Source organism: Podarcis gaigeae, assembly GCF_964106915.1.
Source record: "Podarcis gaigeae genome assembly, chromosome: 5".
Lineage (NCBI taxonomy): Eukaryota > Metazoa > Chordata > Lepidosauria > Squamata > Lacertidae > Podarcis > Podarcis gaigeae.
Genome location: NC_139681.1, coordinates 72,641,720 through 72,665,676, shown reverse-complemented (window position 1 = coordinate 72,665,676; position 23,957 = coordinate 72,641,720). Strand labels below are relative to the sequence as shown.

Sequence of the window (23,957 nt, the reverse complement as noted above, 5' to 3'; positions counted from 1 at the left end):
TCACAATGCTGATCTGGCCACACTCAAATTAATAGGTGCATCTGAGTTAGAGGAGGTAACATTTCTGATCCAGAATAACAGGTGCACATAATAAAGTGCAAGTAGAGCTGGATCAGAAGAGAACTGTCAAAAATTGGGTTCACCAAAACACATGTCTGAGGCTCTAGCAATGTAACCCCGAGTTAAAGGTTACCTCGCCTCCAATAGGGGGACTTAAATACTGTAAATGCCAATAGCTTCAAAATATTGTGACGTCTGCTACAAAAGTTTTCTTTCTCAGGAAAAGTATCTTTGCATATTTCTGAAAAACAAAGCTACACTTTCCAGAGCCTAAAGGTATTGTGCATTGCTCTGTAGCAAATACCAGTGCTTTGCTTCATAGCAGATCACACCTAGCACTTCCACAGCCTTCATGGGAGGTAAACCATGCATAATATCAGAGACTCCTTAGGATAAAGCTGAACAGGGAAGTCAGGCTAAATTATATTTCAGTTCAGTTGACATTTTCAGGGCAACACAGCAAATAGGCTCTCATACTGGGGACACTAGGAATTCAAAAACACTGGGAAGCTAGATTTCATGCCAGTACCAAAGCAGCATCTGGATATTCAGGTATACACACATGTTGAGGCAAATCAGTTTAATCACTTACTGCAATTAAGAGGACAAACTGGATTGGAGAAAAAAAAAATGGATGTGAAACAACAGGATGAAAAGCTGTGAACTAAACATCAACAAATCATGGTTCATACATTCGCAAAGGCTTGATTAAAAAGGTGTGAGCCCCTCTCCTCTATGGTGCAAGCTACTTCTCCAGTGTAGGTCAGACAGACCTCTTTTGAGACCCAATTTTCATGTAACCATTCCTGCTCAAAGTGGCAGATCACATGAGCCAGGCTTGAGATTCGACACTCAGTTCAAAAGGGAGGGGTAGGACTTTTGCAACTTCCCCACCATGACACAATAGTACCACTCCCAAGCTAAATGCATGAACCCATGCAGTGTTTTACACTCCAGAACCTAGATAATATATAATATTTTTATTCATATAGCACAAAGGAAAAGGTTAAAAAGTGAAGCATCCTTTGTAGCAGTTGAGAAAAATATTTACCAAATGTTCGGTGCATACCCACTACTATCCATTATGCTGCTTCATAGTGCGTGGCCTGAAGTTTAGAAACTAAGTGATTTATGCTGAAGCTTAATATTGCATTTCAGATACGGTTTTTTAATATATTGTTGGTCACTCTAAGGCTTCAAGATGGAAGAGACTATAAATCCAAAATGTAATAAGTTGTTTTTTTAAAAAAAATGATGAGTAAATGTAGAGCTATATGGCAGCTTTTTAATTTTTTTTAAAAAAAGTTTTAATAAGCACTTTCTTCAGAGGTTTCAGACAATACTTGAATAGACAGTTTTAATATATGCTCAACTGTTAATACTACATAAAGAGCTGGACTTTTATAGTGTTTTAAATATTTTTATTAAATAAAAATTAAGCATAGTAAAAATTATCCAACCAAATGGAGAGGCATTCAAGTAAGGAAGGCAATGCATTGCTAATAAGATTACGGTGCTTCCCCCCCCCCCTTTTCCCCACCCAACTGGCCTAAAAACCATTACAAAGAAAACAATGCCACTTGTCGCAACTAAGTCACTAACACATGTATCAATGCTATTAGAGTAGAACCTATCACATAACTAGCTAACATTGCTAATTTCATGAGTCCAGGAAATAAGTCTACTTCAGTAACATTTTTAAAAAGGCAAAAACAGAAAACAGGTTTTTGAAGGGCTTAGTAGTTATTGCCTGTATAATAAGCTCCTCATATAAAAGCCACTGGGAAGTTGGGTCACAGATTGTCCTCAATTAGCGCCATATCCTACATGTATTATCCTTGCTACCTAGAAAGAAAAGTAACAGATTAACATTTCAAATGTCATTCATATATCTATAATATAAAACTACAGCTTCCTGTTATTTGGGGCAGGAGATATTTCAAATACACCCCTCGTTCTCAAATTCATTGGCAATCTTGTCTTCCAACTCTGACACAGTTGAATGAATTAGAGTTTAGCAAATGACACTTTGCAAACTTCTCTCCTTTGAAAGAATGAGCCAACTGCACAGGAATAGAACACATGCTTTGTATATAGAACGTCCCAAGTTGAAGCCCAAATATCTCTAGATCAAAAAAATTCTCAGGTAGGAAGACTGAGAAATTTCCATGCTTGAGATATTGGAGAGGCACTTAGTTTTAGAAAAGACAGAACTACTGAGCATAAGGCAGTTTCATGTGTTCTGGGCTTTTAATAGGAACCCAACAGGCATACATTCAAAAGGTGCACCTTTTCTCATCACTAAATCTCTGTGCATCCCATGATGTCTGCAATGCTGTTGTTAAAGGCATAGAGCTTCTATCAGGAAAAAGGTGCCAACACAGATTGCAACCTACATATCAGTATCTTCCAGTGAATACGAGACCAGCATCTAAGAATTGCCAACCTAACTTTTGAACAAATTCTAAACTAGTTGTGTTGAAATGCTGTAGAAAAGGCTTCTATGCCCCCATTCCCCGCTTATTGCAATGTTGGAAAAACACCTCCACTGATGAAAGAGGAAAGCACCACTGGAATCAATGAGATACTAGCAAATAAAATGTATATAGCACAGGAAAATGTATTTAGCTGTTCAAATTTGCAGGTTGCCTTAATGCATCCTCCCAGTGAAAAGTTTAAAAAGTGGAGCCATATCTATTGAAACTTCTTGTTCAATGGCTGTCCCATTCCCCCACCCCACTCTACTTACTTAACCAACTTCTCTAGGCCAGCACACCGTTTTGAAACAATTCAACTAAGTGTGGAAAAGCAATATGCTACAGAAATAACTGTTTGTTCCAAGTTTTCAACGGAATTGGACTGAATGAGGCATGACAACAGAAACCAGGAAACTGTCCTTATTTGACATCACTTTAGCATAAACAAGTAGAAGGACAATTTTCAATATAGCTGTTAGTTACCTGTAATGATTATATTGCCCTTGTAATTGAAAGCACACGAAAATATTTCATCAGTGTGGCCTTCTAGTATTTGAATGCATTGTCCTGTCTGAGGCTCCCAAAGCCGAGCTGTCTTATCTGAGCTGGCTGTAAGAATGCGACTGCCTTGAGGATTGAAACAGATCTTTTAAAAACAAAGAAACAAGAATTATTTTTTAAAGTGGCAAGGAAGTGGCATTACTAATCTTAAAGCTTGTCCACCATGGTTCACGCAGGTTTGCAGTGGCTGGGACAACAGCCCCTGAATATATTTTGTCTTCGTTTCTGTCTACACAGGTAGATTCAGAGGCTGGAGTGGGCTGGTCAATAATAAACCCTCCAAAGCAAGGAGCTTTTCTGTCTTTCATCTTAAAACAAGGGTCATGTCACACATTATCCTGTGAATGACCGCTCCCCGCTTAAAACGGGGGGTGCCCTTTGCGTGGACGCGTGCAGCCCCTAGATCTGGAGCGGCTCCAACAGCATAGGCTTGGCTTTGCCTTCCCTCAGGTGGGATACCTGGAGGTCTCCGCCTACCTCAGTCAGTTGTCCAATCCCACCTGGGGGAAGAGTTGCCAAGGAGACCAGGCCGCTGCTACGTTAAGGTCGCTGTTAAAGGGCCAGAAAGGAATTTCCCTGCATTGGCAGGTTTCGCCTTTCCTGTAGCAAAACGTCACAACTTTGGCGGTATCAGGCCTTGGGCGGAATCCTTTTGTCCATCTTCCTCTTTGCGGTGGCGATACCAGGGTTCCCAGTTAAAGGGGTTTTCTGAAGGGAGGCTTTGACCGTACGCCGAAAGGTCGTCATTGCTCTCCCCTGCAGCGGCAGGGTTACGGGGACGGCTATCTCTGCTTGAACATATGTTCTCCAGAGCCGGCCCATCCCCCCCACACACTGGATAACCCTGATGCTCCCTAGGTCGCCAGCTGGGGACTGGGGAGGGAGAATGCCCAATGCCTGAGCCAAGGTCTACCTACATTTGAAATTTAATAAAGTTGTGGCCAATTTAATCCCATAGCACGTTGTCTTGAGTCGGACAGCGCGGGATCTGGGGACTCCGCCTGTCCATGCAAATACTTTATCCTGTGAAACACTGTGAAGTACTTGATTCCAAGTAGATAAATATTCACAAAGTGGCTCAATCATGGGTGGCTTCTGTGAATAAACTGCGGTTTTAATGCTAAACACGAGCCTTTCAAAAATTATAAAGCTATACCATATTTTATATTTGGGATTCCATTTCTGAGAACTAAATAGTAACTTATGAAACATTCCCAAAGAAACAACAGCAGAATTGCTATTGTTATTCTCAGTTCCACAAGCCAGCACAATGACTTAAAGTGATCCAAGACAGTAATCAAGGAGCTTGCTCAGGTAGAAAGGAATTGCCACCTCAAGATAATAACTCTGGGATTATTTAGGATTTATTTGTCAAATTTGTATTCCACCCTTCATCTGAAAATCACAGGACAGTTCACAACACAAAAATACTAGATAAAAACACAAAATACATGATAAAAACAGAAACAAAAACAAACCAAGAACCCCTGTCCCACAAACACATTTAAAAAGCCATAGAATATTCAGCCAAAGGTCTGGTTATAGAAAATGATTTTGCTTGGAGCCTAAAGATATGCTGCGAAGGCACCAGGTGAGCAATGGAGAGAATAATGAATTACAGTTAACTAGTCACATATGCAATGAGGAGTTCAGTAGCCAAATATAATTGTGATGTTAATATTCAATTAGCGACTAGCCTCATGTTTGAAATCAATATTCCAAAAATTTAAAATTCTTTCTTATCCACCTGCACCTTTATTCAATAATTCCTGCCCTTTTCTCTCCTTTACCAAATAGGTCAGTTTAAATCCAAATGTTACTCTGGAGGTTCCTTGCAGGCCCCCAAAGGCCTTAGTGCATTTCTTTAGTGCATAGATTCATGAGCCACATGAACTGATTCTTGAAAGCAGTCCTTTAACCTCTACCTATTTCTGCCTCTCAATTTAGGGGCACATCTGATAGCTGAATCATGACATTTGTCATTTCATATGTGCACAACAAATGGGCAACATTAATGAAGTACATATAAAATTGTGGGATGTAGAACTGTTATTTCCTTAGGAAACTCACAGAAATAACTTTAAAAAGAAGGAAGGAAAATCCAAAGACAGGCATTCCAAAACCTTACATGGAAACCGTTTTGTATTCTATTTGAATAGCTTTCTGCTTTTTAAAAAAGTTATAGAATCAGTAGCAATTCTTCCTTTCTTATTGAATCTACAATGTTTATTTATTTTATGTAAAATAACTATAATTACTACTACTCTTGAAGCTTTTGGAACTAAAAAAGAAATTGGAAATTTTAATCTGCAAATATAATTTTATCCTTGCTATATTAGATTCATCATATCACAGTGCTGCCAAATTTCATCACACAGACACTAATATTTCCTTTAATCATCCAAACAGATACTGAACCTGTCACTGCTCTCCAAAATTTAGATGACAAAACAGAGTATCTAGCCAACAACACTGCCATAAATCAGGAAACATATGTATGGGCTGCCTTCGTCTTGCTCATGCAGTATGGATTTAAGAACAACTTAAGCATCTGTCTTTAACATATATATATACATTTATGCAAATATTTTCAATTTTTTTACCAGCAGTACAGAGAAATAAAACAACAGTCACCTTTGAAATTTCTCCTCCGTGGCCTTCAAGTTTTGATATACATTTTTTTGTTTCTGCATCATAAACTCTTGCTGATCCTTCAGTAGAAAACAAAACAATCATGAGTTTAGTATAGGCATTTTTACCTGTTGTGCTTAAACACATCTGCAATTTTGTCAGGAACCAGAGAAGGCAAATGTTAGAAATGACTGGCTGCAACTCAAAGCCCACTGATTTAGAGTAGGGATGGGTGAATCTGTCAATTTTTGTTTCCCTTAAGTTTCTCATTTTTCAAATCTTAAGTACAGTTCTCAATGTTTCAGTATCAGTTGGCAGATTTTTTTAAAGTTCTCATGAAAATTCATCAGCCTTTTCAAATATATCCTAATATACACATTTTTGTATACAATTTCCCCTAATATAATGCATTTTTGCAAAAATATATTCACTGATATAACGTAATATTATTTTCAATAAAATATGTTTTTATATGTACACTTTAGTATATGCATTTTGGTTGGACATCTGCACTGCAAAATTCAGAGTTCAAATTTTGAAAGATGGCTGTGTTTACATACTTGTATTGTTTGGGAAAGTACAAATTAGGTGGGTTTGCCTTGAAATGTAAACTGAATTGAATTTGTCCCCATCCCTATATGGGAGTAGCTACTATTGCTATGCATACTCTTTCACTATACACTTTTGATGTTCTGTGGTGGTCACTGAAAGCAGGTTAAAATTGCATGGTCTTATGAGAAGGCGGCACTCATACGAAAATGGTTTGGAAGCTTCTAGACTCATTAGACAGATCCGATATATGAGATAGCTTGGGGCAGAAGACTGAGTTAAATATCACAGCCCTGTGAGAAAGCTGCCAAAGAGCACATCACATAACACATAAAAAATGTCTCACTATATGGATATAATCATTCCTTGGTGTTATTATGGAGGTTTTCCACAAGATTGGCTGTATTAGAAAACTTAGCCAGTTTCCAGAACAAGCATTCACCTCACCAGAGTTCCTCTCTTAGAGGATTCTTTCTTTGCCCTCATGTGGAGTCATCCATGATGCACAGAAGGAGCTACTGGGAGTTGCCATGTTACCCCTCAAGAGATGCTCTTCAAATCAGCTGACACGGGATGAAGACATTTTAATAAAAAAAATCAATTTCACCTACCATCAGCTGAGGCAGTTGCAATACGCTGGCCAGTGTAATCAAAGCAAACGTCTAATACTTCATCGTCGTGGCCTGTTAATGTTGCCACACGCTTGCCAGTCAGCGCATTCCACAACTGCAATGTGGACAGAAAACAAAATTGCAGGCAAATAATGACAGGGAACCCAAATCAGCTTCTTTATTTATTTGACTGAACTGCTTGTGGCCTGTGTAGCTAGTCAATCACTATTCGTTCTTTCATATGAGCACACAGATTTGGCAGAAAGCAAGGTTAACAAATATTTTGCTTGACGTGTTACCAGCACAAGCCAGATATCTCCTGGAATTGATTTCCATGCTAGCAGCTTATTCACAGATTCAACTCTTATGCCAATAAAGGCTAGAAAAGAAAAGAAAAAATAACTCCCCAGAAGTCAATAAATGTTGGTGTTTCTTCCCTAAACCAGGCTAGCCTATAGTGTTCCTCTTATTTTCTGTATTTCTTTCTTTTGAAGTGTGATATTGCAAATGAACTGGTGGGGCATTTTTAGAGATAAGCTTTGGGGCTTTTTTTAGAAAGACGGAATGTAAAGGAATTGGACTTTACTGTCCTGGACTGTTTGTCTATAAAATGAGAATGCATCTTTTTACCTGTCTGCTCATTTGGGAAGTATAGGGTTAATGTGGAGTCTTAGCTGGTGCCCCAGGACTAATAAACTATCAAGGCATAGGGTCCACCATTGCTGATGTGACTAACTGCACACCTGTCTCTAGGGGTGGGAAAATTAAAAGCTCCCAGCTTCCTTGTTCCTGCAGCCCAGATCTGGAGGGATCAAATGACAGACAGGGAGAAGCTATATAAGCAGGTGGATAGCCAAGAGGTGGGTTCACCAAGCAGATCTCAGGTGAGACGCAGAGATTCTGGAGAGTTTGAGAGGAAGGCTTCAAGGAAGAAAGGCCTACTTGTGAACAAGGAATCCTGCTAAGAGCCTGGTGAGTTGAGATCGTTTTGGTTTAGGCAAAGTGGATCACATTTAACTAATTTTGTTTTTGCTCCAAATGAAATATTCTGGTTTTCTGCAACCAGCACTGAATGCATATTATCAGGCAGTGTGTATATGCCCTTTGTCTATTATTTTAAAGATATGTAAGAGTAAACCTACACCTTTATTCTGTACCTGCTCTGGGGGAAAGCTAATTTTCCCCACATGCCTTCATGCAGGCCAAGAAGAATGTATTCCTGGATTCAGACCTACAAATGTATGGGTTAGTCCAGTGTTTCCCAACCTTGGGCCTCCAGATGTTTTTGGCCTACAACTCCCATCATCCCTAGCTAGCAAGACCAGTGGTCAGGGATGATGGGAATTGTAGTTCAAAAACAGCTGGAGGCCCAAGGTTGGGAAACACTGGGTTAGTCAATACTATGATTATTTTTTGTATACTACTGACAGCAATAAATCAGGTTAATAGGGATCCAAGTATCTTACCATGCAGGTTTTGTCCATTGATCCAGTGATTATAAGAGTGCAGTCCCAGTTGAACTGTGCACTACTTATTTCTGCACGATGGCCTATTAAAGTATGCATCCTCCTACCAGGAGAGAATAAAAAACATGTTATATGGTTGATTCAAATATAAATGTATTATGCAAAGGGCATCTATAAAAAGAAATAGACAAAATGCTACAGGTTAAATCTTTAATGTTTCCCCAGTCATTTGCAGTGCAATCCTATGTATGCTTAAAGGTAAAGGGACCCCTGACCATTAGGTCCAGTCATGGCTGACTCTGGAGTTGCAGCGCTCATCTCGCTTTATTGGCCGAGGGAGCCGGCATACAGCTTCTGGGTCATGTGACCAGCATGACTAAGCTGCTTCTGGCGAACCAGAGCAGCGCACGGAAACACCGTTTACCTTCCTGCTGAAGCACTACCTATTTATCTACTTGCACTTTGACGTGCTTTCGAACTGCTTGGTTGGCAGGAGCAGGGACCGAGCAACAGGAGCTCACCCCGTCGCAGGGATTCGAACCACTGACCCTCTGATCGGCAAGTCCAAGTCACAGTTCAATGAGCTGTCCTCCCAAATAAATATACATAGGATTGCAGCCTTTGTATTACAATTTGACCTACACGTGCAAGTCTACGTAAATCTTCAGAAGCCTCAGATCTGATTAACACAATTTTCTGTGGAAATTGTTAAGGAAATTTTTCCAGTGCTTAATCTTCCCACACATAAGCACAAAAAAATGTTTGTAAGTGATTGGATGCCAACTGCAAATACAATATTAGGCAGTTGACAGTTTCAAAGCTTTGCATTTGGTTACTAAACACAAGTAAAATAAGCATGCTAAATTAGATCACTCTCTAGGGCATCGGAGGATTTTCCAATGCAAACTAGAAATTTTCTGATGCCAACTACTGTAATTAGAATTAGCATCAGAAAATTATCCAGTGCACATTTGTACCCATATAATACACAAGGACACATGGTGGGTACACATCTGGGAGTCTCAGCTGGTTATGACTCCCTAGCACCTGTCCACTGCATGTTGAGAAATAGTATTTTTCAACCTAGATACAATTCAGTTGCAAAACAAGACAAAAAGTCTAATTCAAGTATTACTGGTTATCTCATAGATAATCAAGAGTGGACAATTACACAGGCAGAACATATAAAGTCACAGGGCAATAATAGTTCACTCCTGTTGGCAGACCAATTCTGTGTTGCAAAGATGTCTTCAAATGTGACATGAAGAGGGACAGCATCAGCTCCGCTGTGTGGGAACTCCTTGCAGATGATGAGACAGACACTGAGGTGGGGTATCCATAGCAGTGAGCAGAGGAGGAATGACTGCTGGGAGGAGTGAGGAGAAAAAACGAGGTGGTGCATCTGCATCAGCACAACCAGACGCCTTCAACAAAAACGGGTCTCTCCTGTTCCTACAGCTACAGCAGGCGCTGCAACCTTCCAACAAATTAACCACCCCCAATAGTACACTTCTCCTTTGTCTCCGAGACAGACAGATGCCAACCTGTTGCTACAGCACAAAAGAACTCTAGGGTGCTGGTTTTATAGCCCACTATATTGTTCTCCATATAAATACATTAAAGAGAGTTTTGAAGCCACATGGGCAAAGAAAAATGCTTCACCTGATATCATTTTGATGCCAGGTGATTCACAGGTGGGCAGTTCCATCTACCGGACCCACTGAGGGCAGGCTAATATATATTTCACTTTGAAGAAAGTGTGAAAATTAGTTGTCAATAACCATTTTAGATCCTATAGGTTAAACCCTAGAAAACCTTAATGAGTATGTATACTGCAGAGAATGTAAATCAGTGTGCTTTTGGGGTCACAGAATAGTCATCACTGCAATTCAAGAAACCATTAATGAATACCACTGCAGTCATACCACTCTCTCATGCATCCATGTTTTTGTGTTTATGTGTGTACACAATCAATCTTTAACATGTGTATTCATGTGTTTCCTATGGTTCAGTGCTTTATAACCTATACAACCATTCATGGGTGTTCCCTTATATAATACGTGTAACTTGTGGTCCTTCTTAGACTGCACATAAAGGTAAAGGGTAAAGGGACCCCTGACTGTTAAGTTCAGTCGCGAACGACTCTGAGGTTGCAGCTCTCATCTCGCTTTACAGGCCGAGGGAGTCGGCGTTTGTCCACAGACAGCTTCCGGGTCATGTGGCCAGCATGACTAAGCCGCTTCTGGCGAACCAGAGCAGCACACGGAAATGCTGTTTACCTTCCTGCCGGAGCAGTACCTATTTATCTACTTGCACTTTGACGTGCTTTCGAACTACTAGGTTGGCAGGAGCTGGGACTGAGCAACATAGAGACACCTTAATTAATGGTTGCACCAAATGAAAACATCACAAAAGCAAATATTCTGAAGGGGGGGGGAATTCCTATTTGCTTGTGGTAATTTCAAAAATAAAAATTATATTAATGTTCACAAACCAATTACACTATTTAATTCATATCATGTATTTATAATTATATTGACCCTTCAACGATAACTTAAGATGGGAAATGAATGTTATTCCGGGCTCATATAAGTTATTGCTGATCATCATAAGGCTTTTATTGTTTCCACTGTATCAGTTTGACAAAATGTTATTCAGATGCATTAGTTTCATGATATTGAATACACCCATAGTTTCCCATGAAGGCTAGGGGTGGTCTCTTTGCAGACTTTGCATAGCACCTGCTAGTCATATTTGGGTTTGATGGACCATTGGTCTAATTCAATATAAGAAAGCTCATGTCATGATTATTCAATGCAAGCCTCCCAGGTGAAGAAACAAAGGTCTAAGATTAATATCACAATATATATCCTCCGCTGCTCTGCTATAATATCCTATATAACTTGCCAACACAAAGAACTATTATCTTAGCTCTCTGGCAGATGGAACTTTGAACTGTCGGTAGGAAGAATCGCAGAGAAGCAATATGCCTAATTTTCATCTTCCTGGTTTCTAGAAGCTTATTGTTGCTTGAAATGTATTAAATACGAACAAATAAAGGCAGATTTATAATTTGAACAACTCTTAGAGCCTGTATAGAACTATTTTATGAGTTAAAAGCATGAAATAAAACAAGATTTAAAATAGTACCTGCCCGTGCCAACATCCCACACTGCAACTGTATGGTCAAAAGAACCGGTGATGATTCTGTCTCCTGTAGTATTAAATGATAATGCAATAATCTCTGCAGAGTGCCCCTGAAGTTATAAAAAGAAGGTTTAAAGTTTAAACAAAGATCTTTATGTAGAAATAATCTAGGACAGGCATAGGCAAACTCGGCCCTCCAGATGTTTTGGGACCACAACTCCCATCATCCTTGACCGCTGGTCCTGTTAGCTAGGGATGATGGGAGTTATAGTCCCAAAACATCTGGAGGGCCGAGTCTGCCTATGCCTGATCTAGGATTTATAAAGATGTACAAACTTTAATGATTCTTTAATGTTTTGTTTTCTTTGTTACTATTATTTTATGGAAAGCGATCCTGAAAAAAAATCCTTCCAGTTGTCTGTAAACATACAACTTTATGTTTTATTCAAAAAACCTTCCCCCCCCCCCCAAAGATTCAAAAAAGAACATAGAAAATCCCAGTCTGGATGGGCAAAGTATCATGTAATGTAAGGTCCTGGGTCACTTCTAGACAAGCTGCTTATTGAGCATTCAGTCTCAGTTGCTTTCATGGAGGTTAGACAGTCAGCTATTATACTGAGCATTCATTCTGATTTCTTTGTGGGAAGGTTAATTAAATAACACTGATATCTGGGTTCAAATCGTCACATTCAAATCATGAATCTCACTCAGTGACCCTGGGTCAGTTACTGTCTCTCAACACTAGCCTACCTTACAAAGTTGTTATATATTTTTAAATATTTCCCTGACCTCCTTGAAGAAAAGGCAGAAGAAAAATGAAATTTTAAAAATTGAGTATATTGCAGTGATAGAAATACACCATTATCCAAAGTTTGTGCAGATTTTTAAAAACAGCAAATAGCAATACCTGTCTACATGTATTTGTGATATTATTAAGAGAGCTCTCTTCAATCTTACAGGGTATATTATAACCCCTTTATTTGTAATCCCAGGTAATAATAGATCTGAAAGCAATTATACAGTGCCTTTGAGTGCAGGAGAGGTTTCAAAGAATATTACCAGTCCATTTTAATTAATAAAGCAGGTCATTCTACCTTGTAGTAGTAAAGCCACAGAATCTGGAAAAAGTATGTTATTTAGGCTGCAATCCTATTCACACTTAGTTGGGAGGAAGCCCCACGGAACACAGTAGGATTTTGAAATAAATATGCATAGGATTGCTCTGCACTTAAGATTTAATGGTTTTTAATTAGTATCACAGCTTTCAGTCTTCCTTTATGTTTGCTTAATGCATTATTTAGCTACATAAGCTAAGAGTTCTGCATAAATTCTCGTCTCTGAATTTTGCAAATGATAATTAAGAACTGCTCTTTTAATTAAGAACTGCTCTTTTATTAGTGATGACTTGGGTGTTTATTTGTGAAATTGCTATTAAGAGCTGCAACCCACTGTTAATCTGACTACTTCTTCTCCAGTCTGTATGTCCCATAATTTAGCTGTGGTATCCATACTTCCAGTAGCAACCAATGTACTTTGAAGATTAAATGACAAGCACACCTGTTAGAAAAAGAGAGAGAAGGAAAACCTTTATTAGAAATTCTTGGATTTTCTGTTCTCCTAGGTACTGGTCACAGTCACAATATGTTAGAGCGTGACAGTAACTGTTTCTAGTCATTGCCCCATTGAGTGTTTATAGGCCTGTAAAATAAAACATGACAGCCATAGGATCATAGCTAGTAATAAACATTCACTCATTCGATTGCTTGGAATATTTTTCTTGGGGTACAGGAAGGAATTTTACTCTCACAATTAGACCATGTGGAGGAAGATTACGGTAATAAAGCAGCCCATTCTACCTTGTAATGATGCCACAGAATCAGGAAAAATATGTTACAGCAAACATGGAGCTACCACTGCTTCATATCTTCACTTAAGTAGGTACAAATTATTGTCCCAGATTTTTTTGAGAATAGTAGTATGTATTGTGACACTTGTTAGCATAGTTTCACTGAGAATAACAGAGAAAACAACACTTAACTTTAAAGTGGTTTTTAAGAATTAGATTGTTCCATATATAGTGATGATTATTCCAAAGCTCCTGTACTCACTATTTCTGCTGTGTGTCCCCTAAAGGTGTAATAGCACTTTCCTGTGTCTAAACTCCATAATTTGCAGGTCTTGTCAAATGATCCAGTCGCAATCTTGTCACTAAATTTTAAATAATGAAACAGAGGACAAGGGGAAAGTAAAAAACGATTTACAGAGAAAAATTAAAATGATTTGGATGTAGAGTACCAAAGAAATAATGTGCTGAGGCCATCTAGGGCTTTAAAGATCAAAGATTCTGAAAAGTTGCATACCCATAGGGATTATTGAAAGCAATTGCATAGACGACATTCCTATGTCCTTCCAGAGAACGTAACTCTTCTCCTGAAGCAGTGTCCCAAAGTTTGCATGTTCTGTCATAGCTTCCAGTGATAAAACTAGAGCGGACAAGAAGAATGGAAGGTTTAAGAAACATTTCTTCCCTATTCCTCACCCCACAATTTAAGCCACTGCTGACTACATTGCTAAAACATCTCAGAGGGATCAGAAAAAATACAACTTCTTGTGAATTGACTCTACTGCTTCTAAGTTCCTCTCAATTAATGATATTTTTAAAAACATGTTGGGTTTTTGTTGTAATTTACGTATTTCCCCTGCTCCCCATCCCCTTTCACTTTTCTCAGTTGATTTGATGAAGGATCAAAGACCAGACAAGAAGAATATAAGGAGAACAACTGAGGATTTAATACAAGGGGAGGGAGGCAAAACAAGAGCTATCTTACATTTTCCACTGTCATTTTGCTGTTTTTTTATTTTACAAAATAAGAATTGTTAATTAAATATGTTGGATTTTGGCATTTCCAATCCTACTAATTATCTTAATAACTCTTTTTTGAACCAGAATCTCAGCAGAGGAAATTATAGACTGTAAAATACTATACAGTATTCAGTTTATATTTAGATAAGCCTTGGTAGATCATGCATGGTTTGAATTTAAACACCCAAACTTACCAAGAACCTGATTTGTTAAAGGCAACATTAGTCAGTGGCAATATATGAGCCCGGAGTACCTGAAATAGAAAATAAAGGTAATATAATTTTCTTTACATTCCTAGGTATTTGCCTTCACAAATCTAAATACTTAAATATTATTTTAATTGATGGGAATGGCTAAACTAAAGTTAAGCACTTTTAAGTCACATTAATCTCAGTAGTGTTGTTTTAAGGATACATTTACTTTTCCTATTGAACTCAGCGGTTTGGAAAGAATGGGCCCATTTGGATTCAAACCTTATGCTACAGCAGCATGTTGTATCCATGACACATTCAAACTCCTATTAAGTTATGTTACGACAGCTTGCTACTATGCTGGGAACACTACCACCAACAAAAAAAAACTTTATCACCCAGGAAACTGCAAAGAAAGGTACAGGCTTACACCAACTCTGTGTCTTCATTTAGGAGGTGTTGCTGGCAACTGCAATGTGCTATGAAGTGGAAATGCAACACTAGTCCTCTTTCCAATTACACTCTGCATACCCCTAATTATTCCTCACACTCAATAGATTTGTGCAGTTTTTATTACTGCACAAGAAAATCACTACCAGCAGCACCAAGGATGGGAATGCTCAGACCTGGTGGGCCAAATGCAGCCGTCCAGATCTTTCTATCTCACCCTCAGGACTCTCACCAGGCCTCACCCCTTCCCCTGATCAACAGCCCTGATCTGTAGCCTTGGGTGCTTTGCCTCGCTGAGATAATGCTTCTTGTCTGCCTGGGTGAAGGATTAACAGATGTATGTGTGGATACAGAAACCTGTTATTACATGGCTAGAATGTAGCATGCTGTACAAAGGAAAGAAGCACACTGATGGCTCTGGATTCCTCATCCCTGCTTTGTCCCAATTCAGGTAAAGTCAGTTTTTTCTGTAACTTTCTTATAACAAATCTTTGAGTAATTAACTATACAGGTACATATCCATTATTCCTTCTCCCAAAGTGTGGTGTAGTGGTTAAGAGCGGTAGTCTCGTAATCCTGGGGAACCGGGTTCGCGTCTCCGCTCCTCCACCTGCAGCTGCTGGGTGACCTTGGGCCAGTCACACTTCTTTGAAGTCTCTCAGCCCCACTCACCTCACAGAGTGTTTGTTGTGGGGGAGGAAGGGAAAGGAGAATGTTAGCCGCTTTGAGACTCCTTAAAGGGAGTGAAAGGCGGGATATCAAATCCAAACTCTTCTTCTTCTATTAAAAACTCAGATATTCAAAGCTCAACTGTCAGAACTGGATCCATGCCTCTAGGTGAATTAGTGGAAGGTACTGTATAACTCTTAAAAGATTTATCTACAATGCCTGACTTTGACAAAACAAAAGAAGGGGATATAGATTTGGAATTATGAAGTAGCCTGTCTGTGGGGTCATGAACCAGCTGAATTCAACTTATTATTTTTTAAAAATAACAAAACAGCAGTCAGATTAACAACGTGAAAGTGTGGAGCACTGCAATGACATTACATTAGTGTAATCACCTTTTCAAAAATAAAAATAAGCCAGTATTCAAGGAGCTGGTGTTAAGACAATGACTAGAAAGAAAAACTATTTCTGAGGCCAACTGTATGAAAGCACTTAAAAATTCTTAAAGTCGAGCACAAATAGTGAGAGAATGTGAGAGATACCGCTTCCTTATACATATTATCAACAGCAGATTGCACCAACATTGGATCTGTTGATCTGGGTAGAAAGACAGAACATATTCTCAAGCATGCATGAGATGTTTTGTGAGTGTACCTAATTTGACATATTTTCATCAACAGTCAAACTCACTGCTATCTTTCCACAAACAGCTTTTTACTGGTCTGCAACATGGAGCAGCTCAACCTTCGCAACAGATTCCCCACCCCACCCTGCAGCTGCACCCTGTTCAGAAGCAGAAAACAGCCTTATATTGCTATCCAAAGGATACAGATCACTTTTCACTGCTTGGGGAAAAGGGGGGCCATGAAAGAATCAGCAAAAAAGAAAGCCTCTCCCAAACATTGACTAACAGCTTGAGTTCAGTGTTGTGCTGTTCTTTAAAACCATCATATCCCCAAATTTCAGCAACAGACTGTCTGTCAGCTGGCGCTCTAGAAGAGACAAAGATCCTCATGTGTAGATAAACCTCATGCTGCTAGATGGAAGGTAGTGTGCTGTTCTTAAGAGATCTATCCACACTCTTTGACATCAAATGCAGATGAGGAAGGGACATCAGTAATAGCTCTGGTTCATATTTAAATCAATTTTTTCCACACAGCTATTCTACACAGGGACCATCCCTTCATATAGTCTTCCTATGATTTCCCTCCCACCCTGCCATACAAATATAGCTTTCAGAGAGCCTGTGCTGATTGCAAACCAGCCACTTAACCACATAATGCAGCAAGGATATATGCATCAAGCACTGCAACTTATTTTCCAACATGCTCGGCTACTTGTATGTATTGGTCAGCTCCCAGTGCCAGTCTCTTTCAGCAGAGATAACCAAGGGAGTGATGAGTGAGCTCTCTGGAGAGGGCTAGGCTCTGGCTGAAATCCTCTTTCTGAAAATCAGCAGCAATTAACTTGCTGGTTAGGTAACTCAACACTGCCATCTGGCACTGTGAAAAAGGTACTGCAGCTTGTGGAAAAGCTACTGAAACTGACAACAGACAAAACACCCCCAATTCTACCACCCACAGGAGTTGTGGTTGTTATTAAATGTATTACCTGCCCTTCATCAGCAGGTCTCAGGGTGGGGTGCAACAATTTAAAATCCCATTATAAAAACAGTTAAAAACAATGTGCAGTCACAGACTTGGAACTGTGTGAGAATTAATATATTCATGTGATCTGTTGTCAGAACAGAATATTAGGTAAAAAGCCCAAAACCACTGCACTCAGGCTTTGCCTTCCATATGACATTTCCCCTGAGCAGTGGCTCATGGGGCGCAGAGACAGTGGCAGTGCTGTAGTCATCAAGGCAATGGCAGTGAGGCTGGGAGAGCTCCAAACTAGCCGAAATGGCCCAATAAGTTTATTGTCACCACTGGGAGGACACCACTGCCTTCACCCCACTCACAAGTTACCACTTGCTTCTACTTGTGCCTTTACAGAGTCTGTGGACTAGGGCTGCACAACCTGGGAGGCACCAACCTCCACTAGGAGCTTGATAAACCTGCTTCTTCTGCCAGCCAGGAGCAGCAGAAATTGAACTCGAGGCAAGCCACAATACATTGCTAACTGGCATTCTCTGGGGAAGTGGGACACAACCAGCTCAGGCCTGCTTATCCAAACACAGGAATCACCAACATGTAAATAACTACGTTCCTCACTCATAAGCTGCTTCAGTATACTCTAACATGATCCTTAGAGTCCATATTCAAATAAACAACTAAAACCTGCAATGAAATGTTGCTGTGTATCCTTAAAAGCGTGCCAGCCAGTCCTGTCCTCCTCCAGAATACTCCATTCCATCCCTACAACCTAGTTTCTATTATCCTCCCATAACATTCCATGGCTACAGAGCATGCTCACTGGATTGTGTGAGGGTCTACAGCAAACATCTGTTTATGCAGCATAAGCAGGCTGATATCTCCTTTCTCAGCAACCCTGTTTTGGCTCCATTTCTGCCAGCTCTCACAATGATCTGAGAGCAGGACAGTTTAACCAACAGCCATTTAAAACCTCTAGTTTCTGTGTATTTACATAACTGAAAGCAAGTATCAGAAATTGTCTCATGGCTCTTACCTTAAAAAGATAGAATTTGTGGTCCACCTGTTGTCCTAGCTTCTCTTGTAGTCGCAGTATTAAATGTACAACCTGGTCTTTACGTGATGCTGTGATGAGAGGTTCTGCCTTTCTTATATCGGCTACTAAGGCTTCTACATCTGTACTAAAGTAGAATAATGTTTAAAGATATTAAAATACAATTTTCATCTCCTGAAGTTAAGAGAAAATAAAATCCTTCTGTTGCTTTTGTCAACCAGGATGAAAGGGGGAAGGGGAGTCATTTTGATATTTTCCCATGTGCCAACCACAGAGATTATCCTCCAGAATAGGGGCAGCGTACCTGTGGGTCTTCACAGATGTATTTTTCTTATCTTTCCATAAAAACAGATGTACATTTATTTACATTGAACTCTATGGGACTTACTTCTGAATAAACACATAGAGGATTGGACTATGTCACAGAAGCCTCAGAGCACACTGTTGGAAAACAAGCCCCCTCCGGAGTGGCTGGTCTCGGAGCTTGTTTACCGGTAATCTTCCTCTGGCTGACATCCCGGACAGACCAGGGAGATTTTGATAGGTGACATTTCCCAGCGTGGGAAATGCACACCCCCTCCCTTCTTGCATCCCAGCAAGGGAAAAGGAGATAGTCAGAGAGTCTATTTACATCTTGTTTATTTCTGACTTTACAGCACTACAGAAAACATGTCCAATCAGTTCAGACTTCTTCTAGCAAGAGAGTCAAACTTCCTTTACATACGCAACAGGAAGGTTTCATATTACACTCTTCACAAAGCTCTGAGAAGCCCGTGAACTTCCGGGAACATTCTTTCCCGCAGCTAGTCACATCATGTGATGTAAACAAGCTATCAGTTTGCAGCTGCGTTGCTCTCATATTCTGACACACACATCAGTCAGGAAGATAGATACAAAATTTCTTGGCCCCCCCCCCCATAAAAAGTAGACAGCCACTGGAAATTCCTGAGTTCACCTAGAAATACCCAAGTCCAGGGTCAGCTACTAACATAATCCACACCAATTGTAAAAGTTTTTTTTTCTAGGTTAGGCCTTGCATCTTTTAAGTATAAGACAGGTTTCCCATTTTCAGTCATTTTATTTACAATTTTAATGTTTTCTACTTGAATGTGATTAATTTTGAATATTCTGTATGTTTAGGTCTTTCCTAGTGACTTGTTCCTAGTGGCGTGCTCTGGTCCATGGGGTCACGAAGAGTCGGACACGACTAAACAACTATACAACAACAATAGTGACTTGTTCATGCAGGTTTAATAACAAGTGGTCAGCTCTACTCTGTTGCTTGAATTTAAATAACCTCAGTGACAGCACTCATACCTGTTTTTTGTTTTAACTTCAAACAACATGCTAATTTGTCAAAAAATATCACATAGTCTTAAAAAGTTTACTTTGGCATTGTGTTTCTCAGGGTTAGCCATGGGAGGTAAGGAGTTAAATTTCTCTTTAAGCTAAAAAAATAAATATTCTAAAAATAACCTCAAAGCTTTTGGTATGTTAAAAGCACAGCAGCATCACAGGGAACAAATATACAGTTTACAAAACTAGATCCTGTTTGTGAAGGATTTCCGTAAGGATAGTCTCAATGGTGAAGGATGTATGTTCCACTAGGCAATAACATCCATTGAACAAATTGAATTTGTCCAGTATGTTTTCCATACAGGTCACTGACATGCTCAAGGACTACATTTGTTAGGTATGCTAGCAAAAGTATATTACATATAAGATGCTGAGTTGGATCCAGATGGAAAGTTTAGTTCCACTGAATGCTTTAGTTCCACTGAAATAAATATAGGACTTAAAGCTAGCCATCATGACAACCTTATTCCAATTATTTCAAGGGGACTTCAGCATAATTAATCTAAATCTAACCCAATGTCTGTTTTCTGAAACATTTCTTTGACATATTCAATTTAGCCCAGGAAAGGTCCCAGGATCAAGTCTTAATCGTGGCTTTGAAAGACGCCTTTTGCATGCTCCTGCCAGTGCACATCAAGTAATCAAGGCAGAGGTGTGCAAGAGAGGTTTACAACAAATATGAAGACCAAAGCCAATATATATCTTTATATGTCTAATTCAGATACACTTTATGAATGCTGGAGATCTTCTTACAAGGCATGAAATGCATCTTATATTTGTTACTCACATATATTCCATTGTGGGAATACTATGTTTTAGAACATAGGAAGCTGCCTTACACTGAGTAAGATCATTCATCCATCTAGCTCAGTATTTTCTATGCTGACTGGCAGAAGTTTTCAGAGTTTCAGACAGAGTCCCTCCCAACCTCACACGGAGGTGCCAGGGATTAAACCTGGGACCTTCTCTATGAAAGGCTACAGCCCTTTCCAAAAATGCTGTAACTTCATCAGTTGTGAAATGGAAACCACACACCCCTGAATTTTCAACCCTATGAAGTTTTCATTGAAAGTAGCAGCCATATTGCTAGATATGCCATAGGAGACAGGATTGGGCACTAACACCTCAATCTTAAATGTCTGTACTTGGAAGAGGATGATTTGACAGCATGATTGTCTTATTCAATATGACCAAAAACACTGCAATACATTTCTTAGCTGTTTAGCAGATTTGTATATATCAGTAAAGTTGTTCTGTGTCAATATCCAGCAAAATATAATACTCACGCAGCACTGAGATCCAGTAAATCTATAGATTTGGTTTTCACTTCCCCACCTTGAACATATTCCAAAATAATTCCTTTGAAGAAGCAAAACAAGACAATTATTAATTCAGTATCAAGCTAGGTTCTGATGGCACACAGTACAAAAAAAAAATCCTATTGATTTCAGTAGCAACACATCTAACGTAAACCATATAAGGGAGCAGAATCAGGCAGACATCTTGTCATTTTCTATAATGACACATGGTAAGACACAGGTCAGGGGCCAAAGAACTGTGAAACTGGATGCATATGCTAAAGGCTCTTTGAACTTATGGTCTTCAAAGGCACCCCCATTCCACATGACAAGCTGCTTTTCAAATGTGAAGTGTGTTGTGATATGGCTTGAGGATTTCCTGTTCAAAGGGGAAATGCCCAAAATTCCACTGTCCATGTACAAGCCCACACAATCCTACATCTTCTCAGATGTCCCACAATGTGCAAAGGATTCCCAGTCACTGAAGCAGCTCTTTTGAACTTCAGCTAGTCTTCACATAGAAAAAATAAATACTGACTCTTATAACCAATGTAATTATTCATGATACACACAGAACTCTGGATCATCCGATAAAACACCACATCATTAACTTATGGAATTCTCTGGCATAAGATAAAAAATAAGAACAGGAAAACGGCCCGGGAAATAGCAGAAGTGCTGCTGTAGATGAAGGAGGAAGCTTTGCTAGTGTTTTGTTTTTGTTTTTAAAGAAAAAGGTAGACCAACCTTGCTAAGGTGAATGAAACATAAAAAATTTAAAGGCTTTGTAAAATAGGGGGTGATAGTTGTAACTCTCTCACTAATGATGTTACAGATACAATTCATGTACATGTAACTATACACAACACAGGAGAAACTCTAGTTAGTAAAAGAATCCAGTTTTCCAGCGACAAAATTAAGTGGTTCAATATGTGATGCCCCTGAAACAGAAATGCTTCTTTTAGGAATACCAGTGTGGTTCCTGCTACAGTTGAGTTACAGTAGCTTGTATAAGCCCACTTGTGTTTGTCCATGGCAAAGGCTCAAACACTTTAAATGGCTATTTGCTGGTCTGAATAATTGACCTGGGAATTCAAAGCTTGCCCTTAGATGGTCATGGCCATCTAAGACTGATACTTTGGTATCTGAAGAAGTGTGCATGCACACGAAAGCTCATACCAAGAACTAACTTAGTTGGTCTTTAAGGTGCTACTGGAAGGAATTTTTTTTGTTTTGACTATGGCAGACCAACACGGCTACCTATCTGTAACTGATACTTTCAGGTTACTGTAGGATCATAGCCCAAACAACTGATAGTATAGAAAAGCAGAAGCTACTTCACCAACTTAATTTACCAGTTTGAGATCTTCCAAATATAAAAGTAAATCTGCAAAATATGACACCCTGTCTAATATATATAACAACTGAGATATACATAGAAGCAAAGTGACTGCCACATTACCTTTATTGCATTCTGTGGTAAACCAGTTACAAATAATTTGTGGATTCTGTATTAGACTAATGCTTTGATATTAGTCTGTTGTTCCCTATAGGAAACAGTATGATATACAGTATACCATTATTTGGCTTATGGCTGAATTGTCAACATTACACAAATGTTTGTAACACTAGGGATTTAGTAGAATGCAGCTTTTCTTCAAGTCACCTCATACATCAATTCATAAGTAATAAATCATTTCAGCTGACAGCAGCTATGGCTTTTTATCTACCCATGGTGCACAACCATGAGCCAAGTACTTTGTGTTCCTACTGCCTGTCATACGCTAAAGTTATATTGGTTACCGTAAGGTACTTTTAGTTAAAACTCCACAACTATTAAATGTCAAAAGTCTATGCACTGACTTCAGCAGAGTGGTCAATGTAACTATCTATCAGAACTATCTAAATGTCATCCTAGGCAACCACAAGATAAAGCTGTCACAGATAGAAAGGGTCAGACAAATAGGGCCCAGTTATTTTATTTATGACATTTACATTGCATCATTTCTCCACAACACTGAATGCAGCAAACATGAGTTGGGATTTGCACCTGGATATAATAAACTAGCACTCTTAACCATGACACCACTCTGGCCCTCATTGTGCATTATTCCGGTACATCTTCAGTGTGGGGGACTCATACACAAAAGTGCATTTCAACGGGGTAAGTTCCATCTTTGAGCACTTGCAAGTGACTTTTCTTTTTGAAACCCTTCCTGCGTTTGCCTTTGATTCCCCATTAACTATTAATTTAATTTCTAAAAAGCACAAGAACATGTTTGAAACAAGTTTCCCCCAAAAGAGTAGGCATGGTTACTTAAGAGTTAAGGAAAAGGCACTCTGCGCAACCTCAGATAAACTATGTTTCTATTGTTGTTGTTATTTCACATTTCATGGTCGAGGCTGCAATCCTGTGCTCACTTATCGATTTTGCTTGCTTGCTTGCTTCTTTAGAAGCACTGCCAGTCCATGCAATATGTTCAACGCATTAAACCTACTACGGAACAAGCTCTCACTGAAGACGGAACGCAACGGAGCTTCTTTTCCATTCAACAGACCTGCTGAGCAAATGGGTTCCGGGGCTCAATGTTATATGTTATATATGTTAACCCTTTCTTCCCCGACTCCACCATCCCCTCCTTTCAATCGCCCACGCTTGCCCGCCGCACGTAAGGCTTCCCCGTCGTCATTCCCCCGCTCCCCATCTTTAACATTGACCCCTCACACTGCCTTGCCCTGCCCCCATTCCGCACCCGGCGGGTAATATCGCAGCAAGAACCGCTTCAGCTTCATCTCGTCCCGGGCGGCCGAGGCCTCCAAGCCGGCGCCGTTGTCATAGGAACCAGACAAACCGACGCTCTCCGCAGCGCGCACGCGCGGCCCGGGACTACCCCCGCCCCCTCTCCTCTGCCGCCCGCAGCTACTCCGGCTCCGCCCTCACAGGGCTGACTAGCGGGGGTCGAGGGGGGTGCATTGTGC

At 39.7% G+C, this 23,957-nt stretch overlaps 1 protein-coding gene across 1 annotated transcript; it reads right to left on the bottom strand.

Moving 5' to 3' along the window:
* Positions 1-1,459: 1,459 nt before the first annotated feature.
* On the bottom strand, positions 1,460-23,954 carry DAW1 (dynein assembly factor with WD repeats 1). The gene is made up of 13 exons (XM_083738699.1): positions 23,732-23,954; positions 20,967-21,039; positions 18,307-18,451; positions 14,560-14,618; positions 13,863-13,985; positions 13,611-13,710; positions 12,952-13,059; positions 11,506-11,612; positions 8,356-8,458; positions 6,890-7,004; positions 5,733-5,809; positions 3,021-3,183; positions 1,460-1,905 (listed from the first exon to the last, which is right to left on the bottom strand). The coding sequence occupies exons 1-13, from the start codon at positions 23,769-23,771 to the stop codon at positions 1,871-1,873; spliced, it is 1,248 nt and encodes a 415-aa protein (XP_083594825.1). The 5' UTR covers positions 23,772-23,954; the 3' UTR covers positions 1,460-1,870.
* Between the last annotated feature and the right edge of the window lie 3 nt (positions 23,955-23,957).